The 17,679-nt window shown below is 37.9% G+C and overlaps 1 protein-coding gene across 4 annotated transcripts in view; it reads right to left on the bottom strand.

Moving 5' to 3' along the window:
- dock10 (dedicator of cytokinesis 10) overlaps positions 1-17,679 on the bottom strand; it is a 341,361-nt gene that overhangs the window by 223,286 nt on the left and 100,396 nt on the right. For 3 of the 4 annotated variants that reach the window (XM_060834853.1, XM_060834857.1, XM_060834856.1), the window contains exon 1: positions 13,967-14,075. The exons of the other annotated variant lie outside the window; for it this stretch is intronic. In XM_060834853.1, the coding sequence (XP_060690836.1) occupies positions 13,967-14,074 (108 nt within the window). In that variant the 5' untranslated portion in view covers position 14,075. Of the gene's footprint in view, positions 1-13,966; positions 14,076-17,679 lie in introns of those variants that run through there. 4 annotated transcript variants of the gene reach the window in all.

Here is a 17,679-nt window from a genome sequence, read left to right as displayed (position 1 = left end):
TATTGTGGATATTGAAGACAAGTCCTCTAAGTAAAGGGGGAGAAGGCGTCTGGCAATAATGCCAGGATCCCCTGTCTCACTTTAATTGAAACAATCTGCCTTATTACCTATGAGTTGAAACTATCTTTTTTCCAAGTAATTATTAGACATTTCTTTACACTGAATTAATCCACCAGCTGGGCATTTGTTTCGGTCGTTACACTTGAACACTCATCAACAAATTTAACCAGAACAGAAGCTTTAAAAGCTGTAATATTTAAAAAAGCTAAAGCTTCAGACAATTTTTGTAGGTGAAGCCATTGATCTATCAAGTTCAGGAGAACAGCAATACAAAATAAACAGAATGAGAATAATTAGCCTTGCAGGAAAGGAGCCGACAGTTTTGCATTTGGATAACCTTTTTGTGCCAGATGATTTTCAGGATGTGAGCTTTCGTTGGTGGGAACTTAGGGAAAGGCTGCAGGGATGGGTCCTCATAAGATTTGGCAAGCCAACCCTATACAATCCCAAAGCAGCCCTTGCAGGTGGTTTTACATTTCAGGATAGTGAGTGGTGCGGCAAAAGCAGTCAGTGTCATTCTCAGGGCAATCTCCATTCCACTTCTTTCTATAATCTCCCTCCACTCAGACATCCTTCTGCACCATTCCCCATCCAATGCAGGGCAGAAGAGATTATGTCTTTCAGTAGCTTTCCAGCTGACAAGATGAATTAACAAAAGAAATGCATGCTTGTCATGAAACACTATTTCAAACATAAAAATTCAAATACAGGCTGGCAACAGAATTGCCCTTTTCCTGTTGTACTTACCCTACAGCATCTTCAAGACCAAGAACTGCTCAAGATCTGTAGGCAGAGCAGGAGGTGATCAAATTGAAACTTAGAAAATATTTAAATGGATGGACATGGTATCTGCAGGCAAGATGTTTCCTCTGGTTGGGAATGCTCATATTTAAAACTAAGGGGGATGCCACTTAGTTCTGATATGAGGAGAGTTTTTTTTATTTAGTGGGTTGTGAGCTAGAATCCTCTGTCACAGAGGGCAGGAAAAACACAGTCTTTTGAGTATGTTTAAGATAGAGATTGGTAAATGTTTGATTACCGATGGCATTCAGGTTTATGCAGATGGGGTGTGCAAAAGGCATTGAAGCATTTGATCAGCCATGATTGTATTGAGTCATCGGGCCGGTTTGGTGGGTTGAATGACCTATTCCTGTTCCTGTGTTCCTACATCTGTTCAAAATACCCTAAAGTCCTGTATCAATCACATATCTATCACAATCAAGGTCAAACTTGGTCACTCTTTGTCACTGATGTAAAATAATCTCAGTTAGGAAATGGATGATCTCAGCTCCAGTTACCTTCAATTTCCTCTTTCGAATAGTTACCTTAAATGGAACTGCATAGTAAGTGGTTCAGTATCGGTAGTGTGTGTCAGACTTGAGGTTACGCATGAACATCATGAATGACTAAAAACCCTCTTTACTTCAAAGTTTCCAGCCTCTAGATACCTTGTGGTTGGAGGGCCTTAGAAACTGGTCTTGCCCCTTAATGCATCGGTGGCAGCTTCAGTTCTTTTCTCAGCACGTTACCCTGGACCTGGGAATGTGCTGGTCTGCAACAACGGAGAATCAGAAAGTTTTGTGGCAATCCAAAAAGCATCCTTCATTATGCTGGAGTTCCTCCAGACCAAGTTATCAAGTTGAAGATTGAGGAAAAGCATGTACAGGAATGACTGAAAAAAAAAACCTTATTCTCTGTTCGAGACTTAATAAGCATTGAAAATATTAAATATAACTGTAAATGTAATGAGTAACAACAGTATTTGACAAAACTGATTGATGTAATGTCAACTATGAACGGTCAAGGTATGCACATTTGTGAAGGGAAGGAGACATTAGAAATTGCAACAAAATAAAAGATAAATTCCAAATTAGACACATGAAGTTTGTGTTTTTGTATTGTAAACTGCCTTTTACATAAAACTGATTGGAAAGAGAAGAGGAAGCCACAAGTCTGAAAGTCACGTCTTATGCACCTGGCAGCATTGTGGTATTCAGAAACGTGTCCAGAACAGTTTGTGCATTTTGGTTGAATTCTGTAACAATTTCTTAAATTCTGCAGCAATCGTTTCAATAAAAACTGCCATAATTATTACAAAGATGTAAAACTGCTTGTTGAAATATGCTTGCTTCCTTGTTCTGATGATACACTCCTATGAATTGTTTCCGGATGCATTCAGGAAGCTGATGCATTCAGAAAGCTGTTCTATGATTTTTATTCCCACCTGGGTGGTCAAGAGGTTCAGCTAAAAAGTAATAATTCAAGCCTTTTTTTTTAAATTGCTCTGTCAAACATATGTGATAACATCTCTAATTATGCCATGAAGTCACTGACACCAAACTTTGTTGCATGATCTTAACTGAGGTAAAAATACTGTTGCCTTTATGAGGAGATACAATTATGAAGGAAGACTTGAAAGATTAAAACTATTTTGGTTGAATAGAGTTAAACATTTTGGGTTCACTGAGATTGGCAGCACTTTAACTGCAGATCTCAAAGATTTCTTTTTTTTAAATTGCTGAGAAGATCACAAACTTCAGCAACTTCTGTTATACTCATAACACAAGGCATGTCATGCTTAAACTGTGGAGTAAATCCAGCTCAGTGCATTACATAATTGCAGGATTTCTGCACAAGCTGATCTTTTACTTCAGGGAGTGGAGCCAAGGCAATGGTACGAATAAATGGCAGAGGGTTTCACTAGGTATTCTGATAAACCATGGAAAGTATTGAGCATATAATTGAGCAAACTCATGTATCACAATGTTTCATGTAAAACTGCTGTAAATTAGTTGCACACAACACAGCTTGATTCTTAAACCATAGTTACAACACAACATTCTTGGTGACAATCAAGCTTTCCCTGGAAACTCCCCATCCTCAAGCAAGGATTAATTGGAATACAAGCTGCGTGATTTTCATTTGAATACCATCCGAAATCATTACCACTAACCAAAAGTGTATAATTTCCAAAATAATAACCAATACTGCCATTCCTGCACTGTTGTTGGGTCAAAATTCTGGAACTTCCTAAAGACACTGTGTAAACCTATACACTGCATGGACTGAAGCAGATCAAGAAAGCAAGTCATCATCACTTTCTCAAAGCCAATGGATGATGAATGCTGACCTCACCAGTGATACTCAAGTCAAATAAATGAGTAAAAATGATAAATAACACTGGGATTTTTTTTTGTAGAACCATCTTGAAAATACCTTTGTTTTTAAGTGCACATTTATCATGACAGGTTTAGTTCAAGCAATGAACTATATCTGCTCCAGCTTGCTTGCTGCCAAACAAGTAATATTCAGATTAAGCAAGCAATAAAATGAGGCTTTTGAGAAGAGACTATATATTAATATTTCATTTTCTTGTTACATACAATGCCTAGCTGTTGCTTGACATCTGACACAAATATCAAGGAGTTTCCCATGTTGGAAACACCCTTTGTACTTTCACATTAAATTAACAGTGCCACCCAACAAACAAATTCTGCTTTGTCTACTATAATAAGCAATCAAGAAATGGGAAATGGGTACCACAGTGATATTTCACAATTGAGGTGTGGATTCAAACCCTTCAACATTTGCAAACATTCTACATGAAGGTTATTTTAGATCAAATGTAGTCCTTAGTAAGTGTAGGCTATAAAGTGTTATCAGCCCAGATCATCTGAGGAGTTGCTCAAAATGAACTGACTCAACATTTCTCCAAGGTCTTCCAGTTCCTGTTGTCACAGAAGTGCACAACTCAGCATCCCTCAGGAAACTCCACTGGAGCAAAGTAAAGTCAAGGAAGAATAGGAAACACCCCCCTTTTATGGCAGTACTTGCTGTATCATGTGTTTAAGGGTCAAGTCTTGGAATACTAGTGGATGAGAGAATAGATAAATGGGTATGTGGGTGATTTGGGTAGAACAGTTGGCAGGTGAGCTGGATAGGATGAGTGGCATGTAAGAAAGTGGGCGAGGGAAGTAGGTGGGTGAGGGGTAAAAAGGTGAATGCTGATGAGGTGTGCAAGCGGGCAATTGTGCAGTAGGTGAGTGAACAGCTGATTAGGTGGTTACTTGGCTTGGGGCATAGTCAGGTAAGAAGGGTAGATAGGTTGGGCTGTGGTGTTTGTGTTCAGGTGTTGGTATTCGGGTGGTGGATGGATAAGGATGTACTTGGTTTGAGTCAGGTGTAGATGAGGAATGTTGGGTGGTCCAGTTGTATTGTTACCCAGGTGTCAGACTATGTTTTCACCTGTCTAACATGCCCTGGTTAACTCCCCAGGTATGTACAGTCTGAAATCCCTAACTAACTCATTCAGAGTTGGCTGAATGACCAGAGAAGGTGAGAAGCTGAATCTTCTGGCAATTCCTACATATGTCCATGTGTCAGAACTTCTCCAGGATCCCCATCATGTATCTTCAGTCACACATCTGGTCTTTGCTGATCAAGAGCTGAAATATTCATTCCATTATGTTGAGAATTTTACACAGATAAGTCACACGATGACTAGTGTGAGAGAAGAGAAAATGCAACATTTTTCCAATAAAGGATAAAGGTAAAACGTTCTGTGGATACTGGAGGTTCTGAACTGAAAATAGAAATGCTGGAGAAACTCAGAAATCGGTAGTGTGAGAAACAGAGTTAATACTTCAAATCCGATATGACTCTTCATCCGAACTAGAAAAGTCATATTGAATTTGAAACGTTAATTCTGTTTCTTTGCCTATAGATGGTACCAAATCCGCTGAGCTTCTCTAAAACTTTGTTACATAAAAGGCTGCACTTTTGAGGTTAAGGCAAGGCACATTATTTGGAACAGAGACAATGAATTTGGGGACAACTGACATTAGCTTGACCCAAGAATAATCCATGACCAAAATTAGCATTTTAACATTCACATAAAGAAGTTGTTAATAAATAATTTATGTGCTTCTAGCATCAATTTCACCACCATCAGAAGGCACAAGTTGCAGAATCAAAACTATTTCTCATTTATGCATGTGGGTAAGTTTGATTTTTCTGATGACTAGATCAAATGGGAGTCTTCAGGCCACACTTGACAGCAGATAACCAGCTCAGCAATTTTCAAGAAGGCGGCCTCCTCTATTAGCTGCCTCCAAGTTTGTTGAAAACTCTCAGTACTACCGGCCCCGAGTATAAGAATGTGATTCTTTTGCTTGTGTCTTCAAAAACCGTGCACTGCAAGTTGGAAGAACCATTGCTAAAAAAAAAACACAGATATTTACCAGGATGGTTGCATAGTTTCACAGCAAGAAATTTGTGACCTGATGTGAACAGTAATGTTTTGTGGCTTATGGGTTCCTGCAACATGCAGATAATTAGGAGCTGAGGAGTTGTTTACAAGTGAAGCTTAGTGGCTCTCACCAACTGAGCAGGTTAGAAATTGAAACAAGTTATGGAGGCAGACAGAGAGAGAGGGAAAGAACAGAAGCTGCCTGTTCTCTGCAGTAGAGAAAAGCCCAATTTAAACAAGACGAAAATTAATTGCCATTCCTGGAGCAGTTGCTGGCAGCTGCTACTTTTGAATTGAAAAAATTCGAGACATTTTCCAAGCGAATCAGTCACTCCATAATTCTTACAAACCAGTGAAAGCTTCCAGAGAGAAAAAAAAACTACAGGATTCCAATGACCTGGCTAGCTAAAGTAGGATTATCTCAAGAATCAGGAAACAATGCCAATTGAACTGACTTTCCACCTTCATCAATAATCTGTTTTCCCGATTTGTTTGACTCTGTGTATCTATACAAAGGAGTTTACAAAGGGATTACAGTTTTATTTCGTAGTGTTATATGCCAATAGTTTATCTGAAGGTCTTGAATAATCACTCATGATAAATTATAAGTCTTGTTCAGTAAAGAAACATGTTCCATGCTTTCTACTAATCTTGTCTGAAGGTCAGGGAAACTATTGAACTGTGCATACCTTAGAAACAACTTTAAAGACTGCAAATAGCAGACAGCTCAATTTACAACAAGCTATTCCACTGGGTCTTCATAAGAGGGATAGCAGCTTTCGGGCATTAGCAGCCCCACCTGGAGTGGTGACCCCTATTGTGGAAGTGCCTTTGCTGACCTGCACAACAATTGGAAATTAATGATGGTGAGCAGTTCTGTTGGACTTAATGAAAAGTCCTTTTCTTTAAGCTTGTAGTCATTCGTGCTTGAGGCCCCAATCAAAGATATATGAAGCCTCTTGCTCCAACTTACTTCCAGCCTGTTCAAGGGGGGCACTCTATTCAGTTAGCATCGCAGCACATTGCAGGGGGTGAGCACTCAGCTGGCAAAATGCTGAAGAGGATTTAAAAAAAGCCCCTAATTGCAGCCTTGAGTAGGTTAAATTGTTGCCTGATCCAATGGTGCAGAAATTAATCCTCTTCTCAAACCTGCCTCTGGTAAATGCACAACACCAGATAAGGCAAGGGAGACAATTTCAAGTCATGCAAGGTTCTCCATCACAGTCACAATCAGAAATGAACCTGAAGCTTCAATGTGTGTGGATTTGTTTACAAATAATCAGGCTTAATTATGAATACTTTAGTGATGAACAGTAATGCATACTAGTAATAACTAATTACTTCCTTTAATGCTTTCATGTTAGCATCATGATAATGCAGCACTGATTTTTAGAAGCTACAAAGAACCAGTAATACAACAGAGTGCCTCAAAGAGTAAGAGAAACTGATTAAATAATTATGGGTACTCTCTTATTGTTGAGCTAAACCATGTATTTGACTGAAAGATTACATAAATTGCAAATCAAGCAGAGTTAATACACAAACTCAAATATTTTATCAGGACACATGACCCAGTATTATGTTCTCTAAAAAGCTGAATTTGTCAAATGTAAAATTACATTATTATTATGTAAGCTAAAGGAATGCATTCAGCACACATTAATGGAAGTAAAGCAGTACTTTTAACATTTAGTTAGGCAAGGGAGGTATAAGAGTAGAAGGGAAATCAAAATGGTGCAGAAAATCATTAAGTTCAAAATGAGAAGGTGATCAGAAATGCTAAAATTTATTTTTATGTTAAGTTCAATCTTTTAAAACACATTTTAATTATGGTGTAATTATTTTACATTAAAATGCAATAGAAAATAACAGACATGAAATGTCTCAGATGATTGACAAACAAGGTAAGACAGAATAGCATAAAATAATATGTAGTATTTAATATGTGAATTATTAAGTTAGGAAACAGAAAATATCTGTCAGTCATATTTTTACTTTTACTATTCATGTCCAACTTGGAGAGAGTGAGGACTGCAGGTGTTGGGAAGTCAGTGTTGATAAAGTATAGAGGTGGAAAAAGCACAGCAGGTCAAGCAGCATCGGAGGAGCAGGGTCCTGCCTGAAACGTTGACTGCCCTGTTCCTCTGATGCTGCTTGACCTGCTGTGCTTTTTCCACCTCCATATTTTATTAACTATTCTTGTCCAAAGCAATTAACTTTAAATTTCTGTCTATAAGGGATACTGGTGGGCTGCCTGTTGTCCAGAACTGCACAAAAATGGAGTGGATTGGGTCATTGCATCGACCATTATTTCTAAGATATGGTCCACCAAGAAGGTTCCTCCAGTTTCACCATGACCAAGTTCATAGTGGGGGATGCAAGTTCCACATTTGCTTCATTGCTGAATAATATAGCAAATGGTAAGACCAATGAGCAGCACAGTGGCTCAGTGGTTAGCACCTCTGCCTCACAGCGGCAGGGATCCGGGTTTGCTTCCAGCCTCGGACAACAGTCTATGTGGAGTTTGTTCGGTCTTCCTGTACCTGTGTGGGTTTCCTCAGGATGCTCTGTTCCCTTCCACAGTCCCAAGATGTGCAGGTTAGGTGAATTGGTCATGCTAAATTGCCCATAGTGTTCAGGGATGTGTAGGTTAGGTGCATTAGTCAGGGGTAATAGGGTAGTGGAATGGGTCCGGGTGGGTTACTCTTCGGAGGGTCGGTGTGGACTTGTTGGGCCTAATGGCCTGTTTCCACACTGTAGGGGTTCTGTTCTATTCTATTCTACCAACACTGATTCCCAGTCATTTCTACAAGGACATTTTTTTCCTTTTTCCAGGAATTTACCAGAAAGTTATTTCAAAATCAAATTAATAATTGTATCGACATTTTTAAAAATTAAAAGATACTAAAAGTCAAATATTTGCTTACAGAATGGCTCATAGCTAAAACTGGAGTGAACTCATAGAAAATATTTTACAAATTGTTTTATCTTCTTTTCTGATCCACCATCACATTTTACTGTCCTTTCCTCCCTTACAACACAATTCATGGAGCTGTTTTAGGCTCCCTCTGATCCTAAAGTAAGATTAGCTCATTTCACTTCTATGACATCCATAGTATTCTAGCAATTATATTTTTTTCAAACAGGGAAGCTGAAAAGCCACCACCAATGGTGTTCTTAACCAGTCATGGTGAAACTTCTAAAGGCTTAACTAATTCAATACTTCTTCCATTTTTCCCCTTATTTCAACATGATGCCTCTGACTCAAATTAATGACAGAACAAGTACTTCGTTTTGGAAGTAGTTTATAAAATGTTACTGAGGCTATTGGCTTCTTTAATTCTAATATTGTTTTGTGATGCTCGCATTTCCCTGCCCCTATCTGTGAAAATATTTTCCTGGACTTTCCACCTGCTCAGTGCTGACCACGAGCAAAAATACCAGATTTCCAATCACGTGCTGAAGGCGGTATGCAAACAAGAAGTGTAAGGAGGCGACCAAAATCAGCAGTCTGTAGCCTCGGGCCCCTTAGGGCATTTTAACTGGGGCAGAGTGGAACTAGAAAGCAATGGACCTTAGCCAGTAGTCATTGATCTGCCCAAGAGTTTGCAAACTCTCAGATTATTTGGGGCTCAGTACAGACCAGGGACAGTGAGACATTTTGACAAGCTTTTAGCCAGGTTTCTTTGAGAAAAAAAATCAAGTTCATAGTTCCCTAAAGGTAGAGTCACAGGTAAACAGGATAGTAAAGAAGGCATATGATATGCCTCTCTTTATTGGACAGTGCATTGAACATAGGAGCTGGGATGTCATGATGCAGCTGTACAGGACATTGGTTAGGCCACTTTTGAAATATTGCATTCAGTTCTAGTCATCCTGCTAGAGGAAAGATGTTGTTAAACTGATAGGGTGCAGAGAATATTTACAAGACTATTGCCAGTATGGAGGGTTTGAGCTATACAGGGAGGCTGAACAGACTCTTTTCCCTGCAGCGCCCGAGACTGAGGCTGAGACCTTATAAAGATTTGTAAAATCATGAGGGGCATGGATAGACTGAATAGCCAAGGTCTTCTTCCCAGGTAGGGGAGTCCAAACTAGAGGGCATAGATTTTAAGGTGAGAAGGGAAAGATATAAAAGGGACCTAAGTGGCAACATTTTCATGCAGCGAGCTGCCAAAGGAGGTGGTGGAGGCTGGTACAATTACAACATTTAAAAGACATCTGGATGGGTAGTGGATTAGTTTAGAGGGATATGGGCCAAATGCTGGAAAATGGGACTGCATTAATTTCGGATATTTGGTCAGGATGGACGAGTTGGACTGAAGGGTCTGTACAACTCCAAGACTCTATATTTCTCTGATTAGCATGTCAAAGGATGTGAGTAAAATCCAAATATGTCTAATACTAGTCAGTAGATTCTGAAGTTCATTTCTGGTTCATCAATACTTGGGGTACTATCTGAGAGACCAGCAAAGTTGAAATATTCTCTTGACCATATTCTCAAAGGTAAACTTTTCCAAACTTTCAACATCTGGTGCTCAAGACCAGACTATATGATTAAGAATACATTGCCTCCAGCTACAATGAATATGCAACCTGCATAAATAATTTCTACATGTTTTGATACAACAAATCAAAATCAAGCTAGGCATGCATATTTCTAGTTGATCGTGATGGATAACATACAGCCAAACATGTAAGAAATAATGAAGTTTTTTTTTCAATTTAGTATCATTAGATAGAACAATTCATGCTCTGTTTCATTAATTGATATTGTACTTTAGAACATTCTGAGGATGGCTCACTGGGTCATAAGCGTTAACATTGTTTCGGTTAATTGTCTAGTGGGTGGTATGAACTCTTTCAGATGCAAAGACAACAAAATCTACAATTCCATTTTTAAATCTTAGTAGAATCTCAACTTTTAATCACGACAAGATACTTTGTAGGTGATCAAATGGTCCCTTTCTGAACTTTTAATCACTAATTATGTAGAATTGATCCAGGTTTAAAGCAAGCCATTTGACAATTACACAAATAGTAGAAAGTTTAATTTTGTTCGTTGTACAGTGCAATTTGGAATTAGCTTCAAGTGCTGCTGCAATATGTGTGGGTAAAGTGACTTCAGGGCTGTAGCATATTGTTATGTTTTATGGCAAAAAAATCAAATTTCAATTTTTATTACCTAACTTTTAATACTTGACAGGTTTCATGGACTAAAATGGTTTTAAAGAAGAAGAAACACTGACTTTAGATAGCTGCAGTGACCATATGACCAGGTTGAAAGAAGGTCATAAAATCATTTTAAAAAAGACCTAACCTGAACTAAAATTAATGTTATTAAATTAACTAAAGGAATCATTCAGATCTGCATCTTCTGTTTGATTTATACTTTTCTGAAAGTTTCAAATACTGAGATGAGAAACTAGCCTTCAGATTATCACGATTGAAAATAAAACAAAGAAACCTGATATATGAATATATAAATAAGGTGTATTTTGGGCAGAACAGACAAAAGAATGATGGATTCAGAACAACACAAGGCTTGCTTTCTCTGTTACTCCTTGTGTGTTTTTTCAGCCTCAAAGAAGACAATGCCAAATGAAAAGCAATATTAGAGAAACATCCAGTCACCAAGAACTCAAAAGTGACTACAAATTTCACTGTTGTGGAAATTACAAATGAACAATTAAACCACCATGATCTTAGTTTAAACTTCAAACCTCGAGAACTCAAAGGACTTTTGATCTGCATATTCCTGATTTTCCCTCTTGATACTAAATAATAAAAACACATTTTCTTGAGCTTGTGTATGTGTCTGATGATTTTTAAAATTATTTTACTTCATATAAGCAATAAATTTCCTCTTTCTTTCACTTAAGAAAGCCTTTCAATTGTCTCCATCAGTGTTGAACCAGCTAACTGCATTTTAAGTGTGTTCTAATTGCATACTGAAAAATATTAAAAATCTGTTTTGTTGCAAAGTGAGAGGGTTTAAAGAGGGGAGCCAATTCACTTCTCTTCACCTGTTTATAACAAAGAAGTGTTTGGAGCAGTATGAGTGAGCATACATTTTCCTCAGTGGTTTGATGGGAAGGAAGTGAACATATCCAGTTTCTCCAAGATGTCAGCACAGATCTTTATGGGTTAGCCACTGAAACAGAGAACAGGTTTCCGCAATTGGTTGAATAAAACACTAAACCTCGTCCCTTCAAATTGAGTCTTTCATTCTTGCCACAACCTTTAACAGAGTCTCATTGATGAACACAAAAGTCACATTATCAAAATAAAATTGGGCTTTATCTGTGCCAAAATATAATGACAAGGCAGATCACAGATTTGAACCAAAGTTATTTTATGAACTAAGTATAGTATACAGACTGATATGACTGTTGCTAAAAGTAGTGTGTCTTCTATACATATATCACTGCCAGGTTTCCCTCATGGATAAGGTTAATGGATCTGGAATCAGCAGCATCCCATTCTGTTGCTTTAAACTGTTGATCTAAGCAGCATTGAAACTTAACATTTAAATGGAAATTTCCCCTTCCTAACTTCACTGCAGGTTCAACATGCTAATTATTACTGGAAAGAACCCGATAGGTAAGATTCAGAGAAAAGAAATTTAAAATCACCAGCAAAAGCCAACAATGAAGTGACAAGTGTAAATAATCAATTAACTGTCACAGGAACATGACAATACACTTGTTAAAATTATAATAAATGTACTTCTGGGTCACCAGAAGGTAGGAGCAATGTAACTGATGTGAATATAGCAGTACCACATAGTTAAAATCACTATGGAAATACTTACAGCTCCTATGCTTGTTTCATTCTCTTCCACAGCGACATTAACTGGATTTTTTTTGTGGTCAAAGTACAGGTTGCATCATGAATGCATGGGAAGATAGATCCTACAATGTGATTAAGACTCAGATGGAATTTTATGCACTGACTGAGCACTATCATGCCCCCCCCTGCCCATAGCTATTCAATCCCAAATGAAGGCCCAAAAGAACAAAAAAGCTTAAATTTCTCTCTGAAGGTGTAGGAGACGCAACTCTCCCTGCGGCTCAGAAGAAAAGTCTGGATTGCTGCCTAGGAGACTTTACCAACCGTCCTTTTTGCCAACCGCACCCCCTCCGCCAATGTCACATGATTTACCTGAGTGCCTGAAGGTGACTTCATATACCTATGCTTTAACTGCTTGATGCAATATCCACATCATGCATTGACCAGCAGAATATAGATGAGATTCAAGAATTAAAATAGCCCGAGTCTCAAATTGATGGAGCGCTGTTGGTCTTCACTCCTGCCTGCTGCTTACCAAGATCTACTCCTAGTTTTGCATTAATCTTCAGATGGTCAATGATGTTTCTTTTCCTTGGCATGGATTTCAAAATTATCAGCATACACACAGATATTTATGCAGCCAGTGTTTTTCTTTCCAAAATACTTTCATCAGGATGAAAAATTCCTGATGGGCACAAAATCTGTAATAACATTTTTAAAAAAATAATCTGCCCTGAAGATGAAATTAAACTTTCCTTAATGAGTGTTCACCTGAAGTTCTTTATAAAAAAACGCACAGTATCAAAATGAGAACACAAGCGAAAGAACTGTAATGAAAACCATAAAACAAGATAGGAAATCCAGGAATGCTGCATTCAAAACTGAACAAATTTACTTGTCTTATTTTTGTCAAAGGTCAAAATTATTTTAAGCTTTATTTAATGACCAATAAAGTATTTTAGATTTTATACATTAACCCTACACTTCTAACAAGTCAAAAGCAAAAGGACACAGCTGTTAGTTACAGCTTAAAAACAAATAAGATCAGCACAGGAAGCCATGTTAAGAAAAAGTTCATATCCGTATTAAAGAATCACAAGATGAACTAGTACTTATTCTGCTAACATGATGATCCACATTTGTTTCAACTTTTGTTTCAACTATTAAACTTTTAAAGTAACATTATTGTGCACAATTATAAATTAAAAGTAAAAAATAAATCAGTGACTTTACGTACTTTGTAGTAACTGTTTCCTCTTTCACAGCAAAATGTACAGGGTCAATTTAACTCTATTTTTTGTTTCTTTGAACGAAAATAAGTCAGTTCGAAAAATCCCTTTCTAAGACATTCAGATACTGATCCATTGCATTGAATACAAACTAAATTCTGTGTTGTGACACAAAGCTGCTTGTTTCACATAATGAAGTAACAGTTCCAACAAACCCTTTGTACAGTTTTATTCTAGCCCACTACAATTCTAAAATAGCATGCCAAATTGTTTACATGCGCAACAACCATGCGTTACACATCTGATTCTAATGCTGAAGAAGTCTTAAAAACAGCTATCCAAATGATTTCCTTTTGGTACAGGTTTCTCTTCCAAACTATGTGGCAATTATTCTAGCTATGTAATTTCTTAGTGCAATTGGGTTCACCTGTACTTTAAGTTCCAAGTTGAAATACAGCTTGTAACCACAAAGAAATTTTAATGCTATATTCTATAATGAACCAAAATTATTTTCTCAAATTTCAATTATCACCAGAAGTAAGGTACCAAAGGTATGTGACTCCAGTCACACTATCGTCTCTTATAATTACAGTGTCATATTGTTAAAGCTCTACAGAAAATTAAGGTTAATACATACTGTACTGAATCTCTGTTCCTCAGCTTGACCTACTCTCTTCCGAGTTCTTCGCTTTCTCCGAAAATCAATGCTGTGATCTCTTTTGAAAACTTTAACTCTGAAACTCATGTTTGTATTCACATCCACAGGAAAGTCAAAGGCAATTCGATCTAAAAATGGCTGCAGAATCTCAGGTTGAAGAGAATACACAATCTACTTTTACATAGTCAGTTGCTGTGGAAGGGGAAGTACGTAAATGTACATGAGAAACCTATGTCACAGTACAAATGTACAGAAGGAAACAAAAACCAAAACTCACATCATTATCTGGTGACACAATACGAATCATACTGCAATTCTTTTTTCTAACAGAATAATCCTGACACCTTTTTTGTTAAGAGCAGAAAAATAAATCCTAGTGCTTTGCCAGATTAAACTGGTAAAATAGTTAACAATGTCAAAAACAAAATGTAACAATGCTCTAAAAAATATCGTTCAGTTCGACTGCATAGACATTATGTCTGTTAGAGAAGTGGCTACAATTTCTGTTGAGTTTTCCTTCACAAAATCCATCAATACTCCAGAGTAAAACGTCTCACCATACAATCTTCTGAAGTCTAATCTGAATATTTACAAATCACATATAGCATTTTCATATAGTACTTAAAGTGGTACTGAAGTTAGTCTGTCCTATACAGGATTCGATTCTCCAGACAAATAATTATTCCCAAAATATCCAACACTAAGTTGAGTAAAATAGTTCTGTTTTTAAAAAACTTCATTAGCCTTCCACTGGAAATACTTCAAGTAAGAATCTATTGCATACATTTAAGGAACAAAAAAAAATAAAGCATATAAGACTGAATACAGAATATGGATGAGCAATAGCATTAAGCAGAATTTTAACTATTAAGAGGGGTCAGGCATGTGTGCAGGTATGAGAATGAACTGGATTTTCTGAGGAATGGCAGCCACAGGTTATTTACATGAGAAAAGAGAATCATATTCCTGGCGGGAGATTTATTTCATAAATGCTGCAGAAGTGCAGAGTATACCTTCAATCCAACTGTGTCCTCATAGCGTGGTATTGTTGGGGGATGACAAACCATTTTACCTTGTAGTAGGTGCTGCATTTTGTGAAATAAATGTCCATTAGCACAGACATTTTGACAGCCTCTGTGAAAGGGGAAATATGTAAGCGTGAAATTAGAGCACTGATCATTGGGTACCAGGCAAGTGATTCAGTACTTAGGCTAGTGGGAAGTTAAGTGTCCTGGATGGGGTTCTGCCATGTTGGGTTGGGGACAGGGGAAGACCCATGTCCCAAGAGGATGTTGGGTCCTATGGCAGGGGAGAGGGGAGGCTCCAAGTCAGGATCTTGGGGGTGTAAGGGATCTGGGGTGGTGTAGTTGGGTAGTCTAAGTTGCTAAGTTGGAGGACCAGATCAATGTTCCCTATGAGTTAGACTAGGTTTCCAGCTGGCTAACTTCTTTGAGGTGACTATTAACTTTCAGTGGAATCCTCTGAATTTTCAGACTTTGACACTTTTACAGGATTCCAGAGACAAGGGAATTGTCCATCGGAATCGGCAATTTCTTCCACAAGTCAATATATCATAACTGATCCTATAATCCTTAATTCTACATTCTTGCCTATTTTTCCTAATCCTTGATTTGCTTACTGATTAAAATCTTTCTATCCCAACCTTGAATATACTAAATGACCAACCATGAGGAGCCCTCTGTGGTAAAGAATTCCATGGATGCTATCCTCCAAGGTAAAATACCTCCTTATCTTTGTCTTAAATGGATGATCTCTTAACCTGAAACCTTCTGGACTTAGACTGTCTCATAAGGGAAAACAACTTTTCCTTACCTATTCTGTCAAGCCCCCTAAGAACATTATAGGTTCCCTTACATGTAGAGCAGTGCCCTCTCAATCTTCTAAATCCCAATGAGTACAAGCCAAAGCTACTCAATATCTTCTCAAAAGAAAATCCCTCTATACCCACAATCAACCTAGTGAACCTTCTCTGGACTTTCTCCAATTTATTTTCTTAGAGAAGGCGAAGAAAGCTATTCACTGTATGCCAGCTGTGGTCTGGCCTGTGTCTTATACAGTGTCAGCAAAACATCTCTATTTTTATACATCATTCTCTTTTAAGTAGAGGCAAACCATCTATTTGCCTTTCCTATTATCCACCAAACTTGAATGCTAATATTTTGTAAATCATGCACAAGAGCCCCAAATTCCCTTTGTGCTGTAGCTTTTTACATCTAAGTCTGCTTGGTTGGACAAGCTGGCTTATCCCTGCCACCGTTGGAAAATGGCACTTTGACCTCACAGGTCCCACAGGAGTACTCCTACTTAAGAAAAAGAGATGGGATAGTGTCCATCACTAGATAAAAACAATGACTGCAGATGCTGGAAACCAGATTCTGGAGTAGAGTGGTGCTGGAAAAGCACAGCAGTTCAGGCAGCATCTGAGGAGCAGGAAAATCAACGTTTTGGGCAAAAGCCCTTCATCAGGAATACAGGCAGGGTGCCTGAAGGGTGGAGAGATAAATGAGAAGAGGGTGGGGGTGGGGACAAAGTAGCATAGAGTACAATAGGTGAGTGGGGGTGGGGATGAAGGTGATAGGTCAGGGAGGAGGGTGGGAGAAGGTAGCAAAGAGTACAATGAGTGGATGGGGGTGGGATGAAGGTGATAGGTCAGAGAGAAGGGTGGAGTGGATAGGTGGAAAGGAAGATAGGCAGGTAGGACAAGTCATGGGGACAGTGCTGAGCTGGAAGTTTGGAACTGGGGTGAGGTGGGGGAAGGGGAAATGAGGAAACTGGTGAAGTCCACATTGATGCCCTGGAGTTGAAGTGTTGATCTCCTTCCCATTCCTCAGATTACTGAATTCTCAGGAGTCATTGTACAGTTCAACTAATCAGACCTTGAAAGGATTTCTAGATATCATTCCTTAGACAGATTTAGAGTATCATCATGTCTGCCTTACCTGACTGACTGGGAAACTTAAAAGTATGTTAATACTGTATCTAAATTACAGGATTACAAATGGATACTTGGCTGACAATCAAGTCCCTCTGTTAGGGTATGTAAGTACAGATTTGTTAAGATTGCAGTCAGCTAATATTATTGAACATAAATTCAACTGGAAATCACATTATTTACTTTAATAAGTGGAAAATTCAGAATAGATATACAGCTGACTCAAATATCCAAAAATACTGCAAGTTAGATTAAATCACAAAGCATTCAAATGTAGTTATCTCATGTTCCGACAATCTGTGTGATGAATAAGCTTGACCACCTCCAGAGAAGTGCACATTTTTAACCTTTCCAAATAACCGTATATAACTAAAAGTACATTTATAAATGTTAAACCATGATAGGGATTTATGTCACAAACCACATTATACTTTGCTTAATACTATGCAAGTCGACAGGAAATATTGAGCTTTGTCCATTATCGTGCACATCACTAATTTGGCATTTCCTGAGTCTCTATTTCACAGAAAGACAAATGCAAAAATATTATGTACTTTAAATAGTCACTAATGGCACTCAATATATACTAATAGGTGAAGTTACTATCCAAATGACATTTATCTCAGTAAAAAGCAACAATTGTAAAATAAAATCCATAAATTAAATAGAGGAGTACTTTTTTCCCATTTTTAAGATCAAAGTAATCAATAAACATTCCATGAAAGCATTTGTTCGCAAA

The sequence above is a fragment of the Hemiscyllium ocellatum genome, chromosome 13 (genome assembly GCF_020745735.1).
Source record: "Hemiscyllium ocellatum isolate sHemOce1 chromosome 13, sHemOce1.pat.X.cur, whole genome shotgun sequence".
Taxonomy (NCBI): Eukaryota; Metazoa; Chordata; class Chondrichthyes; order Orectolobiformes; family Hemiscylliidae; genus Hemiscyllium; species Hemiscyllium ocellatum.
The sequence above is the reverse complement of the archived record's forward strand: the minus strand, read 5'-3'. Positions and strand labels throughout refer to the sequence as shown.